We start from the raw sequence: 25005 nt of genomic DNA, 5'->3' as shown, positions 1-25005 counted from the left end.
TGGTTCTGATGAGGTCAGGGTCGCGTCGGGAAGCTCAGCGGCCTCCTGTAGGTGTTGATGGCTTTCTGGAGCAGCTCGTTACTACGGCTCTTCTCTGCCTGGTCATCTTCTGCCTGCACACACACACACACGCACACACACACACACAACCACACCACACACACACACCACAGACACACAACCACACACACACAACCACGCACACACAACCACACCACACACACACAACCACACACAACCACGCACACACACACACACAACCACACCACACACGCACACACAACCACGCACACACACACGCACACACACACACGCACACACACACAACCACGCACACACACGCACACACATGCACACATACACACACACACGCACACATACACACACACAACCCCGCACACACACAACCAACCACGCACACACACGCACGCACACACACACAGGATTCACCCAATGTTTTCAGATTATATACCAAAATGTGCACGTGACAGAGCAGATAAATCTGTTCAGAGTATGTACAGAAAACAGTTTGTTATGTAAGGGATATGTATAGCTACGAGGTCATTGTCGCAAAATAATTGACCGACACAGAGTTTAGAATAGAGAGGCGCCTCGCCGAGGTGTTCTAAACGTAGTGAAGGTCAATTATTTTGCGACAATGAACGAGTATAGCTATACATTATCCCGCTTATTACATGGCTAACTTACTATACCTAATTATTTTACACCATCGACAAGACAGCCCAAATAAAGTTATTATTATTATCGCCGGCAGCCGGCAGGTGTGTCTGATTGCACTGATGCAGTGTGTGTCAGTGGGCTTGATTGCTCCAGCTGCGAACAGCGGTCATTATTGCTCGGTTGCCCCTGGCAACGGTGAATTATCGAGAAATAACTGACCGCTGCTATGGGCAACCGAGCGCTATTGGCCAATCACAATCAAGCATTTTCGCGAATGTTAAAACGCCATGTAATAAAGTATAGTGTACTTGTACTTGTATACAGTATGTACATGTACAAGGATAATAGAGTATTGTATTAGAAGTATATACCTGTGGTCTCCCATACCTAACACACTGGGACTCTGAGAATAATGTAGTATAGTATATTATAGTGATGTTGTACAGCAGTGGACGGCAATAGGCGGCCCGCGGGTCGAAATTGGCCCCCCAGCAATAATATCTGGCCCGTCAGATTATTTTGAGAATATGATTTTTTTAATATATATATATATATATATATATATATATATATATCAGACCGACTATAGGCTACTGGCTATATATTTAAGCTATAATGTCCAAACAGAGAAACGACCACCACCTAAACAATGCTTATTATTATACTTTGTTTTATCCATGTTGAGAGTGAATAACAGGTTACAGTATAGGCAGCGAGGTGCAATGTAGCGCTTGCGTTGGACAGCGCCTGGTGCTGAAATAGCAAAACAAGCAGTGTGGTGTGAAATAAAAACACCAGTTTAGCAAGTCATTCAAACTTTATCTTTATATTATACAAAGGTATAATGTTCAGAGCAAACATTTATTATATATATAATAATGAAAAGTAGATTTTTTAAATTCTTTTTATTATGCCACCTATGCAGCTTGTTTATTTTGATCCGTTTTCTGCCTCTGCCACAAATGTATGTCTTAGTTATAAGGTGGTCTGTCACAGAGTTAAACAGCCATTGTTTTAGGTTCTGGCCATAATATATTATAATGGCTTGGAAAAAACAAAAAAAAACATGGAGGCCAAACTTAATTGCCGACCCCTGTAGTACAGTATAGTCTGATATAGAATAGTATAGTAATATACTATTAGTAGTTAGGGATGGGTACCGAATTCGGTACTTTTGAGGTACCGAACCGAAACACGTCGGTACTACCGAGTATCGAATCAAGTGAGATACCGGGGATTTATTTATTTTTTTTTTAAACTTTTTTCTTTTCATGTCAACGTTCACACGCACAATATATGCTTACCTAGGATTTGACTTGATTCAACAACAAAGCAGTCGGAGCAATGACAAGCCGAAAACTGTCGAAATTGTAGTTATTTGAAGTTTGGATTTCTTTTTTCACGACTGAGGTAGGTAAATTAACTTTCTTGAGACTAAAGTACCGAAAAAAGGTACCGTTGGGTACCGGTATCGATTCACAGGTACCGGTACCGGTATCGGTTCAAATGTGAAAGGTACCCATCCCTATTAGTAGTATATACCTGTGCTCTACCGTACAGAGCACGGGTACTCAGAGGATAATGTAGTATAGTAATATAATATAGTATTAGCAGTATATACCTGTGCTCTACCGTACAGAGCACGGGGACTCAGAGGATAATGTAGTATAGTAATATAATATAGTATTAGCAGTATATACCTGTGCTCTACCGTACAGAGCACGGGTACTCAGAGGATAATGTAGTATAGTAATATAATATAGTATTAGCAGTATATACCTGTGCTCTACCGTACAGAGCACGGGGACTCAGAGGATAATGTAGTATAGTAATATAATATAGTATTAGCAGTATATACCTGTGCTCTACCGTACAGAGCACGGGTACTCAGAGGATAATGTAGTATAGTAATATAATATAGTATTAGCAGTATATACCTGTGCTCTACCGTACAGAGCACGGGGACTCAGAGGATAATGTAGTATAGTAATATAATATAGTATTAGCAGTATATACCTGTGCTCTACCGTACAGAGCACGGGGACTCAGAGGATAATGTAGTATAGTAATATAATATAGTATTAGCAGTATATACCTGTGCTCTACCGTACAGAGCACGGGGACTCAGAGGATAATGTAGTATAGTAATATAATATAGTATTAGCAGTATATACCTGTGCTCTACCGTACAGAGCACGGGGACTCAGAGGATAATGTAGTATAGTAATATAATATAGTATTAGCAGTATATACCTGTGCTCTACCGTACAGAGCACGGGGACTCAGAGGATAATGTAGTATAGTAATATAATATAGTATCAGTAGTATATACCTGTGCTCTACCGTACAGAGCACGGGGACTCAGAGGATAATGTAGTATAGTAATATAATATAGTATCAGTAGTATATACCTGTGCTCTACCGTACAGAGCACGGGGACTCTGGGGATATTGTTGGACCAGAGACTCAAAGGCTTTCAACGCCTCGTCCACCTTTCCCTGAGGAGGAAGAGAAGCAATAGATAGATAGATAGAGAGATAGAGATAGATGTCAAAGACTTGCTGCACTATGAGCGCCCCCTGCTGACAGAATCAGAGTGGTTCCTCTTACATACAAAGCCTCAGACAGTAGCATGAATATCGTATAAATATATATTATAAATATGGGCCCTGCCGGCTGTGTGTCTGTACCTTTTTACGAAGCTTCTCTGCTGCGTCGATCTCCGATTTGATGCTTTTATCTAACTTATTGAACAGTTTAGGTTTCTTCTTCTTGGCTGGAGAGAGAGAGAGAGAGAGAGAGAGAGAGAGAGAGAGAGAGAGAGAGAGAGAGAGAGAGAGAGAGAGAGAGAGAGAGAGAGAGAGAGAGAGAACACCAAGTTGTACCATCAGGGAGACTGAAAACGTAATGATCAGTTTACAAACCACTCAAGAATACAAATAAAAAATAAACGTCAATAATTGTACTGCTGTGTGAATCAGTCCATTACCTTTTTCTTTCAGCTTGTCTTCTGCTTGGCTCTCAGCTGTTCCTAATACACACAGACATGATGATATAAGACATTTAATCTTGGACAGAAAGAGAGTTGTATCCGCTCAGATTCCTTCCACAGAGTTGCATCACAGAGGAATGAATGTTGCTTCATGTCTAGAGACAGTGTGTGAGACTTAAAGGAACACACCAACTTTTGGGGAAATTAGATTCATGATTTATATGGGCTTCTAACAATGTTAATAACATCACATTGCTGCGTGACTCTCTGCTACCGACTCTCTGCTGCCACCGACAGGCTGGTCTGCACTCTGCAGTGACTGACTGGTCTCTGTCTGTGGGTGCGTGCGTCCACCTATGTGTGTGTTTCTGAGTGTATGCAGCTGTTGCGTGTAACAGTGTATATAGGGACTGTGGTAATTTTAGCCAGTGTATGTATGTGTGCGCGCGCGCGCGTGTGTGTGAGTCCACATATCTCGCAGCTTGGACATCAAGGTCGTGTCAAAGTCACCATAAAGCGGCCGGGGACATAGTTTGAGGTTTTAGCATTTAGTTTGTGTTCCGTCTCACTGATCTGAGGTCTGTGTTATTATTATAATGTCTCAGATACTATCTGGTGGTGGACTCCAGGAGGACAGGCTGTGGTGTCAGTTATTAATGATCCTACTTAAGAATAAAGATGGGTGCAGAATTGTTGAAAGGGGGGTGTTGAGATAGTCAAAGGGGCCACTAGTTTATTTAAGTTATTTATCATTGTTTTAATATCATATTGTTTTAATAATACATGTAGTGAGCACAACCAAAATCCAAAACACCACTTCAGAAACAGGGAAAGTGTCACTTCTTAACACTTTCCCCGCCAATCACGTTGTACGATGTGTTTCAAGTTCATGCAAATTCTGCCAATCCACGGCGTACGACGTTATTGTGATCATATTTCATATTTTCGCCATGGTATTCATATTTCCCTCACGGAGCCTTGTCTGATGCAGTGGGACTCGGCACAACTCTGCAACGCTTCAATACTGCCCCCTGGTGGATGATCGGCGAGTTGCCAAACCGGAAATGGCCGGTTGGATCTCGGTGCGTCTCCTAAATGGTCCTTGCATATCGTCGCGGGACTCTAGCCACACACCGTGGATATGGATCGCTGCCATAACTCAATAATCGACATGATTTGGGCGTGTATTAGTATTATACAAACCGGAAATGGATCGACTCGACCCCCATCAAATAACTGGGATCTTTTTGCTCCAGTATCATCGCCCAACGGTAAGAGGAGGCTGCCGTGACTTTCAGCCTGTTTGTTTATTATTATCCATGCAAACTGCTCTGATCTATCTATCACCCATACTACATAAAGCATTTAACGACGATCACGGAATTATAAACGACCCCCCCCTCCGTTCACCCGCGCATGATCAGTCATAACGTTTAGGACCATGTACAGTTGACATTTTTTATATAGCGTGGATCGGTAACAAATGGCATTTGATCATCTATATATGCATTTGTGCCTATATATCACGTTCTAGGAATGACTGCAGAAAACGATAAAAACATATTTATATTCTAGATGGTATTTTCGTATAAATGTGTGAATGAAAAAGTAAAACGTTCCTACATCCTGAACGATAGATAATCGATGTTGAATGGGCCATAGTAATGTCAATTTAGCAATACAATTTAAAAAGTTATAGCCCTGCAAAGAAGGTGAACATCTCCATAGACTTACAGTACTGGCAGAGAATGGTATAAGATGCTGAAAGTGCGTGGCAGGGAAGAAAATGTTTACTTTCTGTAAACTTTAATTTATACACACTTGGTAGTAAAAAGTCAAATGAGTTCAATGAAAATCTGAATCCAGGTCAAAGAAATTATAATGGGTCCCATTGTTAGAAGCCTTCGTTTGACATTCAACATTGGCTTAATTGACCCAACAAACTGAGCCAAATAAAAACATTATTGACTGAGAGTTTCATAGATACCCATGATAAACCATAAATAAATAATAAAATCATAATTGAGAGCCAAAAATAACATTCCCGTTGGGAGTTGAAGGGGGTATTAAGGAACATGGACATCAGATAGGGGGGCGTTGACCCAAATACATTTTGAGAACCAGTCCTATAGAGGATTGATCTGATCCATTAGTTTGACTGAACTGTATAGACTTAGACCATTAGTTTTAACCGTAATAATAGTTTGGTGTTTGTGTGTGTGTTCTCTCACCTTCTGACCCAAGGGTTGTCTCTGACCCAGCTGACCCAGTCTGTGGTTCTGGTTCTACGGAGGGTTCCACCTCAGGACTCTCAGGAGAGTCCATCTCTGAGGAGAGGAAAAGAGAAGAGAAGAGAAGAGGAGAGGAGAGGAGAGGGAGGGAGGGTGGAGAGGAGAGGAGAGGAGAGGAGAGGAGAGGAGAGGAGAGGAGAGGAGAGGAGAGGAGAGGAGAGGAGAGGAGAGGAGAGGAGAGGGGAGGGTGGAGAGGAGAGGAGAGGGAGGGTGGAGAGGAGAGGAGAAGAGAGGGAGGAGAGGAGAGGAGAGGAGAGGAGAGGAGAGGAGAGGAGAGGAGAGGAGAGGAGAGGAGAGGAGAGGAGAAGAAAATAGGAGAGGAGAGGATGAGAGTAGATGTCACCATACGATTCAAGATTTAATTTGCTGTGTGAAGAAAGAAAGAAGAAAGAGAGAGAGAAGCCATGACTTCCATACCTTCCTGCTGTGTGCGTTTGGAGCTGGTCTGCTGCTGTCCAGACTCCACTGGAAGAGACGGACAGTTCACATCAATCACAACACTTCTGTTACAATTCAGTTACTGAAATCAATTAAAACTAAGGCTGTCAAAGTTAACGCACAATTATTTTAAATGTTACTTGTCCTTTTGGACAAGTTATGTTTTTGTAGGTTTTTATTGATTTTTGCTAGCGGACAGTCCGGTAGAGAGAGAGAGAGAGAGAGAGAGAGAGAGAGAGAGAGAGAGAGAGAGAGGAGGAATGGGAGATAGACCGGGGAAGACATTCGGCAAAGATCACCGGGTCCACAAGCACAATTCTTTTAACGCCACTATTTTTTTTATCGTGAGATTACGGTTTTAAAATGTTTTATTCTTTATTTATTTATAGATTTCTTTTTACTAGACTTCACTCAGGTGTATTATTGATACTGTCATTGATACTATGTTTGTTTCTGACAATTTCTTTTAAATTTGATGCAAATTTGCAATGCATGAGGGCAGGGGCGTAGCTGGGGGGGGGGGGGGTAGCTTAGGATGATTCCAAGGGCCCAGCACTGGGGGGGGGGCCCAAATTTTTTATTTTTTTTTTAAACTTTTTTACTAGACATCACTCAGGTGTATTATTGATGCTCTCATTGATACTATGTTTGTTTCTGAAGTGTGTGTGTGTGTGTGTGTGTGTGTGTGTGTGTGTGTGTGTGTGTGTGTGTGTGTGTGTGTGTGTGTGAGATATATAGAGAGAGAGAGGGGGCTTTGGTAGACTATTGCATTGGTCCATTCATTGAAGATGAACGCAATGCGACATCCTTTACTAGGCTCACCCACCAACAGTGCAGGTGCTGAACTGCTGATCCGAATGTATAGGTAAAAACCATATTATGCGTTTTCATCAAAAAAAAATTGCCAAAAAAAAATTCCGCTTGCGCGCTTACGTGCGCTCGCATTCACTGGGGGCCTACAAATACATTCTTTCATGGGGCCCAGAATCTGGAGCTACACCCCTGCATGAGGGTTAAATGGCTGCATAAAGCAAGCATTTGTTGACTCTCATGTTGATAACAGTATTAAAACTTGAAAAAGATCCGTTTAAGGTACATTTAGAACAGGTAAAAAATATGTGATTAATTAGTGATTAATCAGATTAAATATTTTAATCGATTGACAGCACTAATTCAAATGTTAAATCCATATTAACACTTTGAGTGCCACTCACGGCTTTTCTCGGGTTTACGCCCCGACCGCTGAATGCCACGGTCACGAGTATTCTCTGGTATTTTTTATTAAATTTTTTATTAGCGATCTGAAATCATATTGCATCACGCGAGCCTACCGTTGGAGATCCAGGGACCGCCGCCGCTCAGATCTGAAAAAAGCGCCCCCTATCGTCTCCCAGATGGTAAATCATCCTTTTGGAATGGACTCAATGAAAGTGAATGTGAGAACGGATTTCTGACTCCACATTTTACTTCTCACTGATGCAGCCTGGGTCTACCAGAGTTCATTCTGGAGCCTCTGAGCCGCGCGGATCATGTGTTATACTGTACACACGATGGATCAATACATTTATCGATTTTTTCGAATGGCGATCGGAAATTGGAATAAACCATTTGGATACCATCTGACCTCAGGTAAGGAATCTATGTTATCAGTGTTAGGATAATCAGACTCGTTTTCACGGATATATAAGAGTTTATGTGATATGTGATATGATATGTTTTGACTGTAAAAGCCATGAGGAAATAAGAGCAGCGATTATCAGCACAACACATACTATCGATCATCTAGCGTTTATTTGAAAACGATTCATAAATAGGCAGACAAATGACAACGTTCTGGAATATTCCAGTAAAAGGCGATTATCATAGGCATGGGTTGTTTTTCCCCAGAAAACGGGTGATTTTCAAAATGCTATCAAACGGAAATGAAGCGATAAAAATACAATCTGCCTTGCCAATGTTGACTGGAAAATGAGTCTTTGATAAGCGACGGGCATAATTTAAAACATAGATTAGGCGATATTAACGTTAACATTGGCCGTGGATGGTGGCATTCAACGGGGTAAAAAGGAAAACACGGCCAGCACTGAAAGTGTTAAAAGGCCAAGATTAAAAGATACGTTTTTAGCTTACTTTTAAAAATACTTAGTGAACTTGCCTCCCTAAACTAACTAAACTAAACAAAAGGATAATAAAAATAAATACATAATAGTAATAATAATAGCAAAATTAGACTGTAAACAATAAGAAAAAGTAAACAATAAAAATATATATATATTTTTTTTGGGGCTGATAATTAGAATTTTAGTTTTGTTCTCATTTAGTTTCAGGACGTTTTTACTCATCCATTTATTTATTGCCAATAAGCAGTCGGTAATGGAGTTAATAGCTGCTTTATCATTAGGTTCAGCAGATATGTACAGTTGTGTATCATCTGCATAGCTGTGGAGACCTACATTATGTTCTCTGATGATATCACCCAGTGGTAACATGTAAAGGGAAAGTAGTTAAGGACCTAGGCAACTCCCGACCAGTTCAGTCAGGCTATATAAGACGACCAGCTTGCGTGAATATTTTCGGCAACCAACTTGTGTTTAGCGTTTCTCTGATTGGCCACTACGCCCATGTGACCGCGGCAGCGCGAGAGAGCTGCAGCGCGGAAATAGGCTGTCTATTGCCATTCTCTAAGACAAACTCTAACCTTAACCAGCTCCTTAACAGCGCCTAAACTTAACCCTTCTAACCTTAACCAACTCCGAAACAATGCCTAACCTTAACCTTAACTCCGAAACAATGCCTAACCTTAACCTTAACCATAACCAACTCCGAAAGAATATTGCCATTCTCTAAGACAAATTCTAACCTTAACCAGCTCCTTAACAGCGCCTAAACTTAACCCTTCTAACCTTAACCAACTCCGAAACAATGCTTAAAGTTAACATGCCTAAACTTAACCGGCGAAAGAATGCATGTTAAAAAAAAAAAAAAAAAAACTTGTCACCAACGGACCGCAGAATCCACAGCAAGGCATCCCTACCAGTTGAGCTAGTTGTCGATGTTAAAAAAGGGGGGATTACTGCTACATAATGCTGCCGCGACAGAGCTCCGCGGCAGAGCGGAGCTGCCGCTCTGCTGCCGCGTCGCCGCGGGGGCGTGGCTAGACGCAAGTTGGGCGTGGCTAGACACAAGTTGGTTGCCTTTAATATTTAGGCGACCAGCTCAGTCAGTATATATAAGACGACCACTCTGAGGTACAAGTTAATCCCGCGAAAAACATGTTTGTTTGAGACTCGTCCAGCAATCTCAGTGTTAGCGATAGTGCCTGTGTAAAAGTCCCGCCCACTTGATTGATTGATTGATTGAAAAGTTTATTAACAGATTGCAGAATGGGTACAATACAGTACGGCTCAATACACACAATTGTTAAGGGGATGCAGACCAGAGAAAGACTTTCGTCTTGTTTACATCAGGGTCCCCCATTTTCAATTCATCATAACATATATGACATACATGACATACAGATAAGACAGTACTGCTACTTAGGAGATAGGAACTGTTCCATTTTCATGCCATTGGCTGAGCTTTTAATCATCGGTCATCTTGCTTTGTTAAGATTATCTTTGGTTGAACTAAAGGTTGTGTTTCACTCACCTGTCTCTTCGGACACAGCTTCTTCTGACATCAGCACTGAAAACAAAGACACAAAACCGCTTCAATCAAACTAACTTAACGGCTGCTGTTGCCACTCTAACTGCAGCTGTGACCCAGTGTCACCTGCATATATTTATATTTGTAAACACTACTTGATCCTACACTGTGAATGGAATGTGCAATAATGTTAATGTTACACACTCGTGTATAGATCTATTCTACCATTTATTTTTAAGATCTCCTTATCTTTTGCATTTAGCATTCGCTTCCATTAAGTATTGTGTGATCTGTGTCATGTTGTGTGAAGGGCGGATTATTACAGTCTTTTGATTATATTTATGTATTTATTTATGTATTGTAACAACCGTTTTGGAAAGTGCTATATAAATATATAAAGGTTTATTCTTATCTATGTTATACTTTATCTAAAAATATGAATATGAATACAATCTGCTAGGGGTGGGAATCACCAGAGAGGCCCCACGATATGATATTATCACGATAAGAGTCACAATATTGTAATACCTAATAAACTAACCTACACTGTAGCACTCAACACTGAACATTGTTGCTCAGCTGATAGAGTTGTGCCCTTCCTGATGGCTTGTCGTACAGAACATGTAAGTCGCTTTGGATAAAAGCGTCAGCTAAATGACTAAATGTAAATGTAAATATATTGCGATTTATTACCTTTTTTTCAACTGCAAATTACGTCACGGAAATGCGTTCCAATCATTTTATTGCAGTAAAATGGGAGTCAAGATTTTCTATTTTGTATTCTATATTATTATACTTTTTGTTTTTCTATATGGATACTTGGCATCACTGTATTGATATAATATTGGCATGCAAAATATCACAATATATTGCTGTATGAATTTCCCCCCACCCCTACAATCTACATAGGCATGTGGTCCTGCACGTGTGTCATGGTTAGATGTATGAAGACACGTCTCTCACCTCCTGTGGTGTCTATTCTGACAGAGTCCTCCTCTGAGAACAGACAGAAAAAAGATACCATCAACATCCAGTATATAACATCAACATCCAGTATATAACATCAACATCCAGTATATAACATCAACATCCAGTATATAACATCAACATCCAGTATATAACATCAACATCCAGTATATAACATCAACATCCAGTATATAACATCAACATCCAGTATATAACATCAACATCCAGTATATAACATCAACATCCAGTATATAACATCAACATCCAGTATATAACATCAACATCCAGTATATAACATCAACATCCAGTATATAACATCACCATCCAGTATATAACATCACCATCCAGTATATAACATCAACATCCAGTATATAACATCAACATCCAGTATATAACATCAACATCCAGTATATAACATCAACATCCAGTATATAACATCAACATCCAGTATATAACATCAACATCCAGTATATAACATCAACATCCAGTATATAACATCAACATCCAGTATATAACATCAACATCCAGTATATAACATCAACATCCAGTATATAACATCCATCAACAGAAAAAAGACAACATCAACATCCAGTATGTGACATCCACCAACAGAAAGAGAGAGACAGAGGGAGAGACAGAAAGAAAAAGGAAGAAAGAAAGGCAGGAATGGCTGGATAGAGTGGGGAGACAGGGAGAGAGAAGGAGAGAGTGAGAGAGAGAAAGGGAGAGAGTGAGAGAGAAAGGGAGGGGAGAGAGAAAGAGGGGAGAGAGAAAGAGAAGGGGAGAGAGAAAGAGAAGGGGAGAGAGAAAGAGAAGGGGAGAGAGAAAGAGAAGGGGAGATAGAAAGAGAAGGGGAGAGAAAGAGAAAGAGAAGGGGAGAGAGAAAGGGAAGGGGAGAGAGAAAAAGGGGAGGGCGGAATTAAGAGAGGGAGAGAGAGAGGGAGGAATTGAGAGGGAGAGCGAGAGAGGAATTGAGAGAGGGAGAGAGAGAAGGAAAAAGAGAGAGGGAGGGAGGAACTGAGAGGGAGAGAAAGGGAGAGAGAGAGAGACAGACAGTAAAAGCAGGTTCATTAATGGTTCCTACCATCAGGGAGTTCACCGTCACCTCCAGGGTCATCTACAACAAGATATTCTTTATTTATTTGTCTTTTATTTATACAGATAAAACACATATATTATGATTACTTATGATTACTAAAAGATATATATAACATTTCAATCATTCATTAAAAACACATGTAATAGTTCAGTAGTGCGATGACAACGATGATGATGATGATGATGATGATGATGATGATGATGATGATGATCTATCCTACTGACTGGACCAGTCATGCATTAGCCTTGTTATTATGATCTCGTCTCAGCCATGGATTTTACATTGAAATGAAAGATTGTTGCAAAGTTGATTCTACTGAATTTTGACTCTCAGTCACTAACTTGAGGAATCTCTCTGACCAACCTGCGACAAAGTCCTCTTCTGCCAGCTGTGAGAGAGGGACCGCAGCTAGAGAGAGAGAGAGACAGAGAGAGAGAGAGGGAGACAGAGACAGAGAGAGAGAGACAGAGAGAGAGGGAGATAGAGAGAGAGAGAGAGGGAGAGACAGATACAGAGATAGAGACAGCGAGAGAGAGAGAAAGACAGAGACAGAGAGAGAGACAGAGAGAGACAGAGAGAGAGAGAGAGACAGAGAGAGACAGAGAGAGAGAGAGACAGAGAGAGAGGGAGAGAGAGAGAGATAGAGAGACAGCGAGAGAGAGAGAAAGACAGAGACAGAGAGAGACAGAGAGAGAGAGAGACAGAGAGAGAGAGAGAGACAGAGACAGAAAGAGACAGCGAGAGACAGCGAGAGAGAGAAAGACAGAGACAGAGAGAGAGACAGAGAGACAGACAGAGAGACAGATACAGAGAGAGACAGACAGAGACAGAGAGACAGACAGACAGAGAGACAGAGAGAGACAGAGAGAGAGAGAGAGAGAGAGAGAGAGAGAGAGAGAGAGAGAGAGAGAGAGAGAGAGAGAGAGAGATGTCAACACGCACCATTTACTATAGTGTCATTAGACATTTCAGAGTTGGATGAGGATGAGGAACAGAACAGTGAGGAAGGAGCCAGGAGGTCAGTAGAGAGAGAAGTTAGTTAGTTAGATTTAAACCAGAACACAGTTCAGTCAAGTGGAATGTGTTGAAGCCGCGGACGAGGCAGGACTACAGACTATACAACCTGTATATACATCACCATGACCTGCTGATACCAGTAGAGAACTGTCCTGTAGAGTTTATAGGGATGTCCGATATTATCGGCCGATATTGGCATTAAAATGTAATATCGAAAATGATCGGTATCGGTTTTCATATTTATTTACCCAGGCAAGCAAGTAAGAACAAATTCTTATTTTATTTATTGTCAAAAGTAATGCATAATGTTGTGTTAATTCCACAACAAGAGATATGTAATGTTAATTACCTGAAACCCTGCAGAAACCCTGCATATATCAGTATCGGTTAATATCGGTATTGGAAATTAAGAGTTGGACAATATCGGTATATCGGATATCGGTAAAAAAGCCAATATCGAACATCCCTAGTTTATACTGCTGATACCAGTAGAGAACTGTCATGGAATGTAATGTCCATTTCCCCCTCCATCCACGGTTGTTATGATCAATGTATCTCATGTATCAACAGTTACGTGGTGATACATGAGAAATATATCAACCAAAATGTCAAACATTGGTGTTTTATTACAGAGTCTTGTAACCAAGTCATGGTGGAACAGAAATATCAGGCGTGTCCTTTGTAGACCATTTTGACAAAATAGTAAAAGTTTTAGCTCTGTACACACAAACCACAATGGACTTGGAATGAGTCAGCGCAGACGTTCAGCTTTCATTTGAGGGTATTTACATCCAAATCAGGTAAACAGTGTAGGAATTACAACAGCTTCTACACGTGCATCCCCCCCCCCCCCCAAAGTAATCAGACAAACTGACAATCATAAATCAAATTGTAACTTTTAATACTTGGTTGCAAAAATCGTTTGCAGTCAATGATTCTGGAACCCATAGACGTCACCAGACGCACCAGTTTTGTCTTCAGCGAGTGAAATGCATGCTCACTTGGATTCAGGACACCTGATTTGGATGTGAATATACCCTCAAATGAAAGCTGAAAGTTGATTTGTTTCATTTCAAGCATCTACACATCTACATGCTGCTATAGCATCTACACATCTACACCCTTAGATAGAGTAGTCGTCTGGTAATCCGGTTAAATTCCCACTCCTCCCAGGCAGCGTGTCGAAGTGTCCTTGAGCAAGACACTTAACCCCTAAAACTGCTCCCGATGAGCAGGTCGGCACCTTGCATGGTCGCCTCCGCCGTCGGTGTGTGAATGTGTGAGTGAATGGGTAAAGTGTGAGGAACAAATTGTAAAGCGCTTTGGATAAAAGCTCTATATAAATGCACCACCATTTATAAAAGCTCTATATAAATGCACCACCATTTATAAAAGCTCTATATAAATGCACCACCATTTATAAAAGCTCTATATAAATGCACCACCATTTATAAAAGCTCTATATAAATGCACCACCATTTATAAAAGCTCTATATAAATGCACCACCATTTATAAAAGCTCTATATAAATGCACCACCATTTATAAAAGCTCTATATAAATGCACCACCATTTATAAAAGCTCTATATAAATGCACCACCATTTATAAAAGCTCTATATAAATGCACCATTTATAAAAGCTCTATATAAATGCACCACCATTTATAAAAGCTCTATATAAATGCACCACCATTTATAAAAGCTCTATATAAATGCAGCCATTTACTATTTATAAAAGCTCTACATAAATGCACCATTTACCATCTACATGCTGCTAATATCTACATGGTGCTAATATCTACATGCTGTTAATATCTACATGGTGCTAATATCTACATGCTGTTAATATCTACATGGTGCTAATATCTACATGCTGCTAATATCTACATGTTAATATCTACATGCTGCTAATATCTACATGCTGCTAATATCTACATGGTGCTAATATCTACATGCTGTTAATATCTACATGGTGCTAATATCTACATGCTGTTAATATCTACATGGTGCTAATATCTACATGCTGTTAATATCTACATGGTGCTAATATCTACATGCTGCTAATATCTACATGCTGCTAATATCTACATGCTGCTAATATCTACATGGTGCTAATATCTACACGGTGCTAATATCTACACGGTGCTAATATCTACACGGTGCTAATATCTACACGGTGCTAATATCTACACGGTGCTAATATCTACACGGTGCTAATATCTACACGGTGCTAATATCTACACGGTGCTAATATCTACACGGTGCTAAGTCACATGCTGCTAAGTCACATGCAGCTCCAGCCCAACACACAGCAGCAGACGAACCTTGGATTTCAGACTCCACATCTTGAGATCCATAGTCTGGTGCAGGCAAAGCAACGATACACGTATTACATTCATGTCATACGATACGAGCAATAATATAAGTGCAGAGGACTTCCATACATGGCGTCAGTTTCACCTCGACGACATAAACATTCTGAGAGGTGTCAGTTATTGATATTAGCAAACACTGCAACCGGAAATCAACTGCATTACAGGCTGTTCCATTAAAAAGGTCTAGGAAATCAAATGTAGTCAATTTAGAATATTTATGTTGTCCAGTTGAAAACGTCTATATATATATATAAGCAGTATTTGGCCAGTGCTTCCAGCTATACACACAGCAATTACTTATAGCTAGGGTTGGGCACCGAAAACCGGTTCTAATAGGAACCGGTTCCTAACTTCCAATATTTTTTTTTTTTTTTACTTTGTTAATTAATACCCTAGTTACAGTACAGCAACCAAATTAAACTGTATATCAAGTCAACTGAAAATGTGAATAGTATGAATTTTTTTTAAGATTTTACAAAAAAAAATAAAAAATCTCCTGCGAAATAAGCTGTGACCTGTTTTGACCTGCACCTCAAAGAATCGGAATCGAGAATCGTTTAGAACAGGAATTGATATGGAGAATCGGAATCGATGCCCAACCCTACTTATAGCACAACATTGCAGTAGAAAAGATGATCATTTAGACATTACACACTCAGACTGATATTGACCCAGACTAACTCAGAAGACATGACAACAACGGTAGAACTGCAGGACATGAAACTAACGTAATAGTCAACCAGGGAATTCAGAATATTGATTTAATACAATTGAAAAAGAGAACATTTGTGTGTTACACCCATCGTCATACTGTACGTATGATGTCATAATGAAGAGAGTCTGAGTGGGTGACAGAGAGGCAGGGAGGCAGGGAGAGGATAGAAAGACAGATAGATAGATATATGGATGGATAAACAGACAGACAGATCAACAGACAGATAGACTAACAGAAATACAGAGAGGCAGGGATAGGGCAGGCAGGCAGACAGGACACAGACAGACAGACAGACAGACAGACAGACAGACAGACAGACAGACAGACAGACAGACAGACAGACAGACAGACAGACAGACATGCAGACAGACAGACATGCAAACAGACAGACATGCAAACAGGACACACGGACAGACAGACAGTAATCAACTCACTATCATGATCCTCATTGTTGTCGGCCATCATGACAATCTCTGTGAAAACATTAGGATAACAGTAATACTATAATATACTAACAACAATGGTCCTCATTCTCCAACGTGTTCGTAAGTCCCTTTGTAAATATCTTGGTAAAAATGTCGTACCAACAGATTTACGGAAATCCTCCTCCGGATTCCTGAACGCGTGAAACGGTCTTCGTAAAGTGGGGGGAAATGTTCGCAGCTGTGCTCATTCATTTTAATTTTTTTTTTAACTTTTTCTCCTTATTTTTCTATTTTTCTCCCATCCCAATTTCGTATCGCCAATTCTCCGCTCCAATTCTCCCCTCCCCTGTCTTGAACGTTGCTAGACTATGCCTCCCACTGGTCGGCTGTAGTGAGGATAGAAGCCTTGCATCACGTGTCCCCTCCGGTACACGAGGAGGCAGCCTGTCGCATCTTTTCACCAGACAGCGCAGACTCTCAGTGGCGAGGAGTAACGCGTGGGAGGCTCACGCTGCCCCCCCGATACTTCCTGTCTCTGCTGTGCAGGCGCCCCCCCAACCGACCTTCAGGAGTCGCTGTCCACAACATCCAGATTACCACCCATCGACTTTCCAATTGAGAACGCTGACTTGGGGAGTCGAGACCGGAGTCTCTTGCATTGGTGACGAGCGCAATCTCCGCTTCGCCACCCAGCCGCAGCTGTGCTCATTCTTATGGCCGTATCCCTGAATTTGCATACAGACACGCCCAGCCAGCTCCTTATAAGGCCGGGGCCGTGTGCAAAATGGAAGTGAGAGGGTCTGCCGTTGCATCTCTGCTGTGCTGATCCTTGTATTCAACAGGTAGCGTGGAACCGATTTGCGACTGATCACAATTCGATTAGATTAAAATGTATCGTCATCGTACAGCACGAGTACAATACAACATCCAACCAGAGTGCAAATGTAATAGTAAAGTGCAATAGTAACATACAATGCACAGGTGATGGAACTGGTAAAATGCTTCATTTGGGATAAATAGTTGGTGAGATTGCTTCCATTCTACAGACATCATCGGAATTAAATAATTATAATGATGATAAATACGACAATTACGTTTAGCATTTATAGCCATGACTCAATGAGGAATCAGCATTACACACACACACGCGCGCTCCGTATGTACAGTATCTTCACCCAATCGCGCAATATAGTGGAATAGACTAAGAATAGATTAACGAATTCCATATAAATCTATAGTTCATTAACGATGCAGCAGCTGATACTGTATACACACACACGCACACACACGCTCCATAGCGTGACAGCGATTTGCGACTCCAAATGATAATAATAATCTTTTAGATAAATATAATCTCCGAAAGTTTTATTAGATTAGATTCAAATGTATTGTCATCATACAGCACAAGTACAATACAACGAAAAAAGGTTTGGTATACAACCAGAGTGCAAATGTAAGTACAGTAGTAACATACAATCAAGCCGTTTCTACACTGGCTCTTAGATGTGCGCAAGCAATGTAATAAATAAATAAAACCAACAATAAATTATATAATATTTAATAAATAATCCGCTTATTTATTTATTTTCGGACATGGTTCGTTGAGTCATGACTATAAATGTAAAACATAATTGTTAATGATACAAATAGTGTCGTATTTATTATAATTTTTTTGTATCCACGTTTTCTCCTCCTATTTTCTGTATTTTCCTCCCATCCCAATTTAGTCGTTATGCCAATTCCCCCCTCCCTTCCTGGTCGTTGCGCGCATGTGCCCCCCACTGGTCGGTCTAGGGAGCCCTGAAGTCTATCAGATGCTTCCTCCGATACATAGGAGACAGCCAGCAGCCTCTTTTCACCTGGCAGCAAGGACTCTCATTGGTGAAGTGTAACGTGTGGGAGGTCACACTACCTTCACCATTTCCCTCCCTCGCTGTGCAGGCGCCCTGACCGACCTGTAGGAGTCGCTGTTTACAACGACCAGATTACCACCCACCAGCTTCCCTCCCGCTGACTCTGCCAATCGAGCCAGTATGACGACCGGCCAAGCCCGAGGCAACGCTGACAGCTGAATTCGATACCAGTGTCTCTGCTGTGGTAGACAGACGCTTAGTCCGCTGTGCTACCCGGCTGCCCGTATTTATTATCATTATAATTATTTAATTCCACAGATGTCTGTCATATCTCTCTCTCACAGACACACACACACACACACACACACACACACACACACACACACACACACACACACACACACACACACACACACACACACACACACACACACACACACACACACACACACACACACACACACACACACACACACACACACACACACACACACACACACACACACACACACACACACACACACACCTGTGACAGTCTCCTCTGCTAGTCCCTCCCCCTCTGGTTCCGAAGACTGTCGATTGGCCGTCTCAGCCTCAGACGCATGTTCATTGGTTGCTGCAGTTTCAGAACACACATATATTTACACTTCAGAGAGGAAGATATTCAGCAAATGAAGAGTTTTGTTTCAGAATGACATATCTGTGATTTCTATGTTAATGAGTAATAGAGAAACTAAGCACTTTCTCCCAAAAGGAGCTGCCCCAGATTTGACCTCCCAGGGACGTCGCCGGCTGGAGGGTCGTCTCTCTGAGACAATAGACCCATTTCAAACCCTGCCCCTTTTCTTGATCCTCCAATCACAGCTGTCGCTTACCTCGGACAAACTTTGTTTGTACGAGGAAGTCCGAGGTAAGCGACAGCTGTGATTGGAGGATCAAGAAAAGAGGGCAGGGTTTGAGATAGGTCCGTCCCATTCATCCTTGTGCGTTTGTGTTGTGCTCGTCTGTCGTCTGTCTCACTACCACTGCGTCTTAAGGCCTCTGCATGCTACAGCAAATTCAAAGCAACTTCGACACAACATCGACAAAGCAACGGTGTTGCAGACACTCTACCTTTATGCTTCTGCAAAATCAACGCGCAGCCTATGTAACATTGTACCCCGTATGTAGCTAGGTTCCCTAGATAGATGACGCTTCCCTTCTCAACCAACCCATTGATAAAAGCAGAAAAATAAGCATAATTTTTACTTCCGGGCGGGGGGTTTCAAAATAAAAGAGCGAGTCTAAAAGCACCGTAAATACGTTTATTTTTTACAATATCTAACGTTACACGAACCTAAACTAATCTAAAGTTAGTTTAGGTTCGTGTTAACGTTAGATTATGTACAAAATAAACGTATTTCCGGTGCTTTTAGTCGTCGCTCTTTTATTTTGAAATTCCCCGACCGGAAGTATTATAGTGTCTGTTGCTAGCAGCTTAACCTTTGTCAGCCGGTTCTTTGCTTTTTAACGTAACTTCATTCGTTTCCAATGGAGAGGAGAGAAAGACCGGCTCGCTCACATGCAGCTCAAACTACCTATTGGAATAAATTAATTGATTGATGTTTAACTTGTCCCTGTGTGTGTCCAGTCATTTCGACTAGCAAACGTTGTATTTAACGTTAAAGTTACCTCAGGATACCATTGTATTTAGTTGGTTAGCTATGCAGCTAATGTGGATAGCATTTTGTATAGCACCAATGCTAGCTGGCTGGCTACAGGTTTATTTACTAAATTATGGAGGCTTTTTTATCGTCAAGGTAAGAGAGGATTTGTCATGATCAACTGAAGGCGTATGCTATGGAACAATATGTGCTTGGGTTTTCAGAAAAAGGCCAGCTATGTGACGCTAATTATTTAGCATCAACGCTGGCTGGCTACAACAATGGCGGATGGTATTCTCTGCGATACCTATATTATTCTATGACAGCCCCGCCCCCATTCGCTAACCAACCAATCACTGCTACGCAATATCAACGCAACGGTTGTTTAGGTTAGATTTTGGAGACATGTACGCAGATTCCTCGCAACACAGTCTACAAGACCCTAAACAACAACCGCGCTGAAATCGCGCTGATGTTGTGTTGAAGTTGCTTTGAAGTTGCTGTAGCATGTAGAGGCCTTTAGTGTAAAGCTACTTTGAGCTACGTAAACACACATTTCACATTTATTATCATTATTATTATTATTATTCCTACACATATTAGGGTTCACAAATTGAAATTGTAGTTCTTATAAACACTTAGGGATTTGGTTAGATAATAGGCTCTTTTAACACCCATGTGGAACATCTTTTAACACCCGTGTGGAACATCTTTTAACACCCATGTGGAACATCTTTTAACACCCGTGTGGAACATCTTTTAACACCCATGTGGAACATCTTTCAACACCCATGTGGAACATCTTTTAACACCCATGTGGAACATCTTTTAACACCCATGTGGAACATCTTTCAACACCCATGTGGAACATCTTTCAACACCCATGTGGAACATCTTTCAACACCCATGTGGAACATCTTTCAACACCCATGTGGAACATCTTTTAACACCCATGTGGAACATCTTTCTAAAAAGTTTAATTGGATTCTTGAATAGAAACAAATCATGCTTTTCTACCGCCAGTAGGGAGACCATTGTACAGTAGTCAACCATCGTGTCTGTATTTGACTATGGTGACATTCTGTACACGCCTCTCCCTCCACCTTAAGGCGAGACAGAGTATAGGCACAAAAATACATACCGGTAGGCAACAAAAAATAATGTTTATATATGCAAATGAGGCACGTCCTCATTAAATATGCGCACATTTGCATATATCGCCAAGACACGAATCACCGACATGGGTAATGCCAGATTCAAAAACTTAGTTTAATTTTGTTGATACATTCAAAACGAAACTTTTTCCAGAAGGGATTGTGGCTAATGTCCTCTTATCAGCCCCTAGATCAGGAAATACTGTCTACTGTCAAAATAAAATCAATTTTCACCTAGTTTTGGTATAACATTTACTATAAACCCGGCTATGAATGATATATCAACAAACCCTTCTGTATTTAGAAGCAGGATATGGATGGGAAGAAATGTGGAAAGTTTGGTGTGTGTAGGTACTAGGGACATGGAGTTCCATGTCTTCGTGTTTAAGTAAAAATGCATAAAAACTCGCTTTTGAGAAAACGCCCTCAGAGTTCTGTTGTTAGTCCAGACAATTAGTTGTTTATTTTACTTCATTTTGTCTTATTGTGTCCATAGATCACAATTACAATACAGAACTTTGAGGGTGTTTTCTCAAAAACAAGTTTTTATGCATTTTACTTACTGTATACACAAAGACATGGAAGCAAAATATAACAAAATCTCAATATCGTCGAAAAAAGCAACAAAAAAAAGCAAAAGGGCGATTTCGGGGGGGGGGGGGTACTGTGTCGCCTTGGAAACCCCTCCATGCCGTGTATCACAGCGCACTGCGTTTTATCACCGGAGATACATGTCCCACTCACCGTTGTGGGCTGGCCTTCTTTAACTAAGAGAAGGGACTTGCATTGTATTGTATTTATCTGTGAGGCTCTGCTTATGGAACTTCCTTATTATTATCTCTGCTCCTTGATAGCTTTTAAAAAACACATATGGGACTAGATGGTGTCATTGGACGGTGCAGGGTCGTCGTCACAGCTCTACAGTGTAAAATCACACGTTCATGCAGAGCCACAAAGGTACTACGTGGCGTCTACAGGTGAGACACCAGGGCGGTGCTGTGGGCGTCTACAGGCTGAGACACCAGGGGGCGGTGCTGTGGGCGTCTACAGGCTGAGACACCAGGGGGCGGTGCTGTGGGCGTCTACAGGCTGAGACACCAGGGGGCGGTGCTGTGGGCGTCTACAGGCTGAGACACCAGGGGGCGGTGCTGTGGGCGTCTACAGGCTGAGACACCAGGGGGGTGCTGTGGGCGTCTACAGGCTGAGACACCAGGGGGGTGGTGCTGTGGGCGTCTACAGGCTGAGACACCAGGGGGGTGGTGCTGTGGGCGTCTACAGGCTGAGACACCAGGGGGGCGGTGCTGTGGGCGTCTACAGGCTGAGACACCAGGGGGGCGGTGCTGTGGGCGTCTACAGGCTGAGACACCAGGGGGCGGTGCTGTGGGCGTCTACAGGCTGAGACACCAGGGGGGCGGCGCTGTGGGCGTCTACAGGCTGAGACACCAGGGGGGTGCTGTGGGCGTCTACAGGCTGAGACACCAGGGGGGCGGTGCTGTGGGCGTCTACAGGCTGAGACACCAGGGGGTGGTGCTGTGGGCGTCTACAGGCTGAGACACCAGGGGGGTGGTGCTGTGGGCGTCTACAGGCTGAGACACCAGGGTGGTGCTGTGGGCGTCTCCAGGCTGAGACACCAGGGGGCGGTGCTGTGGGCGTCTACAGGCTGAGACACCAGGGGGTGGTGCTGTGGGCGTCTACAGGCTGAGACACCAGGGGGGCGGTGCTGTGGGCGTCTACAGGCTGAGACACCAGGGTGGTGCTGTGGGCGTCTACAGGCTGAGACACCAGGGGGCGGTGCTGTGGGCGTCTACAGGCTGAGACACCAGGGGGGCGGTGCTGTGGGCGTCTACAGGCTGAGACACCAGGGTGGTGCTGTGGGCGTCTACAGGCTGAGACACCAGGGGGCGGTGCTGTGGGCGTCTACAGGCTGAGACACCAGGGGGCGGTGCTGTGGGCGTCTACAGGCTGAGACACCAGGGGGCGGTGCTGTGGGCGTCTACAGGCTGAGACACCAGGGGGGCGGTGCTGTGGGCGTCTACAGGCTGAGACACCAGGGGGCGGTGCTGTGGGCGTCTACAGGCTGAGACACCAGGGCGGTGCTGTGGGCGTCTACAGGCTGAGACACCAGGGGGCGGTGCTGTGGGCGTCTACAGGCTGAGACACCAGGGGGGCGGTGCTGTGGGCGTCTACAGGCTGAGACACCAGGGGGTGGTGCTGTGGGCGTCTACAGGCTGAGACACCAGGGGGTGGTGCTGTGGGCGTCTACAGGCTGAGACACCAGGGCGCCGCTGTGGGCGTCTACAGGCTGAGACACCAGGGTGGTGCTGTGGGCGTCTACAGGCTGAGACACCAGGGGGTGGTGCTGTGGGCGTCTACAGGCTGAGACACCAGGGCGCCGCTGTGGGCGTCTACAGGCTGAGACACCAGGGCGCCGCTGTGGGCGTCTACAGGCTGAGACACCAGGGCGGTGCTGTGGGCGTGAGCTGCTCCGGTGACAGGCTCAGTATCAACCTGCTTTTGTCTGCAGAACATCAGATATAGCACCATAACTGGATCATACAATTAGCTGTGCTGTGTGTGTGTGTGTGTGTGTGTGTGTGTGTGTGTGTGTGTGTGCTGTGTGAGTGCTGTGTGTATGTGTGCTGTGTGTGCGTCTGACCTGTTCCGTCTATAGGTGCTTCTCTCTCCTCTCCTGGTCCGTCTTTCAGTCCTGTTGGGAGGTCAAAGGTCAATGAGACAGAACAGAAATCACCACACTCTCAGCGCAGTGTGTGTGTGTGTGTGTGTGTGTGTGTGTGTGTGTGTGTGTGTGTGTGTGTGTGTGTGTGTGTGTGTGTTTCTCATGTATTCAACAGGGTGGTTCCACCATCTGCAGGAAACGGAGCGGAAAAAAATGATGTTTCACAGAGTATTGCTTTCTGCCTCCAGGGCTGAACTAGCAGACTTTGGACATCCTCACCCTTTAACCAACCTTCTGTAGTGTGGTAGTGAAGGGGTTAACCGTCTGTAGTGTGGTAGTGAAGGGGTTAACCGTCTGTAGTGTGGTAGTGAAGGGGTTAACCGTCTGTAGTGTGGTAGTGAAGGGGTTAACCGTCTGTAGTGTGGTAGTGAAATGGTTAACCTTATGTAGTGAATGAATTAATGAATGAAAACTTTATTTAACAGATTGCAGAATGGGTACAATACAGTACGGCTCAATACACACAATTGTTAAGGGGATGCAGACCAGAGAAAGACGTTCGTCTTGTTTACATCAGGGTCCCCCATTTTCAATTCATAGTGACATTTATGACATACTGTACACAACATACATGACATCATGACATTTATGGCATAGGGACATACATGACATACAGTTATATAGTACTGTTACATTTGTGACATATATGATATGCAAATATACAGTACTGTTACCCATAGATCCTGACAGAGAGTATATACAGTGTGGTAATGAAAGGTTACCGTCTGTAGTGTGGTAGTGAAAGGGTTAACCTTCTGTAGTGTGGTAGTGAAAGGTTACCGTCTGTAGTGTGGTATTGAAAGGGTTAACCTTCTGTAATGTGGTAGTGAAAGGTCAACCTTCTGTAGTGTGGTAGTGAAAGGGTTAACCGTCTGTAGTGTGGCAGTGAAAGGGTTAACCCTTTGGTAGTGTGGTAGTGAGCCTGGGAGACTGTTGCCACACATCACAGCAGTTGTGTCACACTGAGATTCTGA

At 42.8% G+C, this 25005-nt stretch overlaps 1 protein-coding gene across 1 annotated transcript; it reads right to left on the bottom strand.

Annotated features, from left to right (window-relative positions):
* On the bottom strand, positions 1–23996 carry LOC311238577 (uncharacterized protein). Its single transcript, XM_084326679.1, has 13 exons — positions 23951–23996; positions 19024–19113; positions 16654–16692; positions 12476–12520; positions 12098–12130; positions 11011–11043; positions 10051–10086; positions 6382–6429; positions 5905–6000; positions 3671–3712; positions 3372–3457; positions 3093–3179; positions 1–113 (listed from the first exon to the last, which is right to left on the bottom strand). The coding sequence occupies exons 3-13, from the start codon at positions 16682–16684 to the stop codon at positions 15–17; spliced, it is 636 nt and encodes a 211-aa protein (XP_084182805.1). The 5' UTR covers positions 16685–16692; positions 19024–19113; positions 23951–23996; the 3' UTR covers positions 1–14.
* Positions 23997–25005: the final 1009 nt, after the last annotated feature.

This window comes from Notolepis coatsorum (genome assembly GCF_963971535.1).
Source record: "Notolepis coatsorum genome assembly, chromosome: 12".
Taxonomy (NCBI): domain Eukaryota; kingdom Metazoa; phylum Chordata; class Actinopteri; order Aulopiformes; family Paralepididae; genus Notolepis; species Notolepis coatsorum.
The sequence above is the reverse complement of the archived record's forward strand: the minus strand, read 5'-3'. Positions and strand labels throughout refer to the sequence as shown.